A 5,116-nucleotide genomic window follows, 5' to 3' on the forward strand; every position below is an offset into this window, starting at 1 on the left:
TTAATTTGTTATTTAATATGATAGTTGATTATTTTAAATATGCAATAATGAGTTATCTATTACAGAAAAATCTAAAATTATTTCATGGGACTTGAATAGTATGGAATGGACATAAGGTGGATAATGTTCAAGTGATAACCTAAAGGGTCTGTGGCATATGGATAAGGTTGGGTATCTTATCTTTGTAACACTATGGATATGGCCCACTTGATGTTTACAAACGATGTGTATCAAATTGTTCATGTGGAGACATGCGAGTGGAGGTATCCTACATAATGAAATTAAGATTGGACCGCGAAATACTTAATTTCTCTTTGTAACACCGTTGATTGAAGAGATTAATATTTTATAAGATAACCATACATAACTCAATCTCAATCCTGAGTGAGTTATGAATTCCTGCCTGCGAGGGCTTTTCCTTTAATTTGTATGGATGAGAATGACATGGGTTGCCAATTCAATAAGCTTACCATTTTAGAGAACATACCAAGTAGAAAGCGGAACATAACTACACAAGATGAAATTCACTCCTTCCCGCCTTTGAGGTAAGTAGATGAGTAGTTCTCTTAGGTGTTGATTTCAGGTCTTTAAACAAAAGGTACTTGGCCTCTCACTAGCCCAGGAGAGACTTTGTTTATAATAGACCATAAACAAATTGTTCATCGGAGGGATCAGTGGTAAGAGGTAACTACATGAGTAAAATGGTAAAAATTTGACCTAGTTATAATTACGAACAACTTGTGATGGATCAACTTACTAGTAATGGTTAAATCCATGGACGCAAAAAATTCTATAGTAGGAAGAGTGCAACTATGGGTTTTTAGTGGAATAACTCACAGTTAATGAATGTTAATTAACATAATAAGAGTTTAATGAGTTAATCTTGGATCATTGGAGCTTCTAATCTGTATGTCCTTTAGGTCTCCTACTAGCTCACAATGAGTAAACAAGGGTCATTAGTTTTAAAAGAATTTGAATTGGTTGAATTAATTAAGGGAATTACATTAATTGTATATTATATAATTAATATAATATATATTGACACATTATAATATAGAAAAATTATTTTAAATAATAAAACTGCTAAAAATATTTACAAATGATAACAAAATATCACTCATGTAATATCCACTTCACATATTAAATGAGAATGGTGAAGTTACTCAAAGAGAGAGATTTTTTCCCTATGCAGTGTTCATCCTCTCTCTCTCAAGGATACAGCAGAGAAATGTTTTCTTAGTGAAAATCATCTCCTATCCAAAATAATTCCCTACTCTTTCAAAAGTCGGTTCCCATATACCAGTCCTTGTCAAGAGAATAGTAGGAAAAACTTTTTGGTGACGTCTTCATACTGTTCGTGAGAGATTGATTGTTGAAGGCTTGGAGAAGATTTGAAGAATTGTTATTCAAAGATGAGTTCTTCTCTACAATTTATTTTGACGCTTAGCTTGTAATTGCATTATGAATGTTAATTTCTTTGTTCTGTGTTCTAAATTTCTAAAACAAAATTGAAAGCAAAGCGATCACTCGTTTCCGCTACAAGATTCAACCCCTTTAGTTAAATCTCCAATTGACCCAAAAATCTAAATTAATAAATTATGATAAATTTGATTATATCAATAATTTAACAGTCACAGGAGGAATCAAAATAGATTTTATATCATCAATCATATGAAAACTTCTAATTCTTATGTATATTCCAATCTCCTAAGTTTAGAGATCAGGAATCCATGTAAGTATTGGACTTGAGGTATTAAGAAGAAGAAAAAATTTTGGTATTAGTGTTAATATTTCAAGTAAAAATAGAGAAGGATCAAGACAATAGAAGTTTAGTTTGGTTAGATGTGGTTATTACTTTAAGACCATGGACATATAGAGAAAGAGAATTTAATTAAAACTAACTAATGACAATGTTTATGCAATCATTAGTGATAAATGATGAGTGGTGACATCAGACTCATTACCTATGTCTTTTCTTGCATTATAATTCATTCCCATTAATATATCAATTCATTAATTTTGCTTTTGAATGATTGTTCTTGAAGCATCAAACCACCTATATGACTCTTCACTTCATATATAAAAATCATCCCCACAAGAAAGTGGTATCAATTCAAGTATATTTTTATGGATATAACATCAATTATCATTCTAAAAGTTTATGATTCGATCATTTATCTTACAGCTATTAACAAAAAAAAAAAAAAGAAGAAGAAGAAGTAAGTGCAACTACTTTTAATTCAAGGTTATACAAAAATTAACCATGACTCAAATAAATTAAAGTTGGGTTATGGAAGTAAATATAAAAAAAATCAATGAAAAAAATATACTCTTTCTGTGTAGTTCAACCATGACATGTTAGGTGATCGAACTATTTATTAAGCTCTATTCAAATTGGCACCAAAAGAAGATTTATACATTCTATTAAATTTTAATGGTCTAAAAAAGAAAAAAGTTTATTAGTTGGAAGAGAGTGACATACCTCCAATATAGAGGAAAATTAAGTAAATGAGATATTTTGTGTTCTAATAACTTAATTTTTGAAAGAGGGGAGTTTTTTTAGGGAGGCTTAGATAGTAAAAGGGGAAGCAATGGAGAAGGCAATGGCAAAAGTCGGAAGTTTTTGGATATCAAAGAAAGCAAAGCAAGGGATCACCAGTATCACGGCTGAATTTTCAGTATGTACTCAAAAAAAAAAAAAAAAAAAAAAAACAACCCTTTACTTCAATTCATTTTTATTCCCCTTACAATTTCCTTGATTTTTTTTCTTCTTTCTTTAATCCTCATGTGTAAAAAAAAAAAAAAATTAAAAAGTTTGTTTTAGTTAATTTTATTGAAATGTTGTTACTACGCTATTTCTTTCACTATTTTAGAGCACATGTTGATTCATTAGTTATTTGCAATTATGATTTTAGTCATTCTCCAATGCTATAGAGGGCAAGGCAAAATCGACATTTGAGAAGATTAAAGGTACAAATACTTATAATATATTATATAATTTTAGATGGATTAAAAAAAAATTCTCTGTCACGTGAAAGTAACAATTTAGTCTATGAACCCTAATAGGTAACGATTTAGTCACTATACTTTTAAGGAAGTATTAAGACCCTAAGTTGAGTCTTTAAGTCTAAAGTTAATATGTCAAAATTAGAAAATTCGATGAATGCGCAACTATTAAAGAAGAATTATTTAATAGCAACTTATGAAGTCGGTAGGACAAATACTCTCTAAATTTGTAATAGTTTAGTCACTGAACTAAAATAAATAACAATTTAACCTTTGTACTCTACCATTTATAACGATTTAATTTTTATTATGAAAAATATTATTAAAATTTAATGAAATTTCATACCCATATAAATAATCGGATTGGAAATCAAGTTATATATATATATATATATATATATATAAACTATTAATATTAAGTTATTACATAATAAACTCACTTGATTTTGAAGCGTAATAAAGATTAAATTGTTACATTTCAAATACTAAATTGTTGTCAACTCTAGTCAGGACTAAATTATTTCTATGAAAGTATAGGAACGTAAGGTGTTTTTTTAATTTTTTTTTTCATTCTTGTTATAAAAGCTATAAATAAATAAATAAACCTTCTATAATTCAGAGTGATCTGTAAATTTATTTATTTATTTATTTATTTATTTTAAAGATTAGGCTTTTGTTGTTGACCAAAGTTTCAAATCCTATATCAAAACATAAGAACAGAAGGCTCAAACAACACTGTATAATGTGTATAGAATGACGAACCACTAATTAAATGGAAAAACACATGACCTTTTTCTTTCCAATGGCGATACCGACGAGAAGGGAAGCCGCAGAAATCACTGCCGGAGCTACTCCGAGAGCACAATCTTCCGGCAGGATTGTTCCCAAAGAACATAATCTGCTACGAATTGGAGGAATCGAAGGCAAGGCTGGTGGTGCATTTAGCGTCGGCGTGTGAGGTTAGCTTCAAGGACTCGTCAATCGTGAGATACGCTACTCGCGTCAAGGCAACGCTGTCGGAAGGGAAATTGAGTTCGGTTGAAGGAATGAAGACCAAAATTGTGGTGTGGACCAAAGTCACCGCCGTCTCCGTCGAGAGTTATAAGTCGGAGAAGGTCTGCTTTGTCGCCGGAATCAAGAAATCGCGGCTCAAAGAAGCCTATGAAATGCCTCGTCAAGCTGTCAGGGTTAACGATTTCTGAATGTACGGCTAATTTTGGTTTATGACCCTGAAATTATCTGTTAATTATACAACATTTATATTTCCTCTTTTTTTTTTTCTTTTTGGAATATTATGATTTTCAAAAATATAAAAACAACGGAAACTATTTACCTAAAATAGTACAAATTTAATCTTCTGTGATAGAAATTGATAGAAGATGCTAATAAAAGTTAGTATCTATCAATGTTTCTTTTGTAAATAGATTGATATTTTTTTCTATTTATGAAAATTTTCTTTCATTTTTTCATTTTTCCTGAGACAGGGAAATATAAATTAAAACTTTGATTATAGGTCTAATAAAAATCTCTTTTTCTTTTTTTAATTCAACAAGAGATTAAAGGTGAATATTAAGGATGCAATGTCTAAAAAATCTCTAAATTAAAAAATATATAACTAACATATCTGTGCACATAAATTGTAAAAGAAATATAATTGAGAATTCTCAATACATTAAAGATAAAATTGAGAAATTAATTAGGCTGGTTTTCTCACCATTTCTTTGTTATCATGGGTTTTCTTTTTCTTTTCTTTTTCTTTTTTTTTTTTCTTTTTACATTCTTAACAAAAAAATTTAAATACAATTTTTTTTTTAATTTTCAAAAACTTAGACTTCATTTTAAACTATGACATAACAAATAAATCAATGATGTAAGTATGGTTTGTAGAATTAATTTTAGAAAAACCAAAACTAAAAATAAAATAAATTTCAAATGGAGCCTAAAACAATAATGAGAACATTGAAGACTTAAGTTCCACATGCTATTTTTTAGAGGAGAAAAAAAAAATTCCACGTGGTAATTACTTTTTTACCCCGTCTAGTAAAAGTACCCATCCTTCACATTCACCCTTCTTCGGTAATTATTTATGGGCTTACGATTGTGGACCATA

General features: G+C 29.4%; 1 protein-coding gene across 1 annotated transcript; it reads left to right on the forward strand.

Annotated features, from left to right (window-relative positions):
* The first annotated feature begins 1,208 nt into the window (after positions 1-1,208).
* LOC120083645 (uncharacterized protein At5g01610-like) lies at positions 1,209-4,237 on the forward strand. The gene is made up of 3 exons (XM_039039479.2): positions 1,209-2,678; positions 2,916-2,970; positions 3,829-4,237. The coding sequence occupies exons 1-3, from the start codon at positions 2,592-2,594 to the stop codon at positions 4,206-4,208; spliced, it is 522 nt and encodes a 173-aa protein (XP_038895407.1). The 5' UTR covers positions 1,209-2,591; the 3' UTR covers positions 4,209-4,237.
* Positions 4,238-5,116: the final 879 nt, after the last annotated feature.

Source organism: Benincasa hispida, chromosome 8 (assembly GCF_027475165.1).
Source record: "Benincasa hispida cultivar pf3 chromosome 8, pf3_genome.v1.1, whole genome shotgun sequence".
NCBI classification, from domain to species: domain Eukaryota; kingdom Viridiplantae; phylum Streptophyta; class Magnoliopsida; order Cucurbitales; family Cucurbitaceae; genus Benincasa; species Benincasa hispida.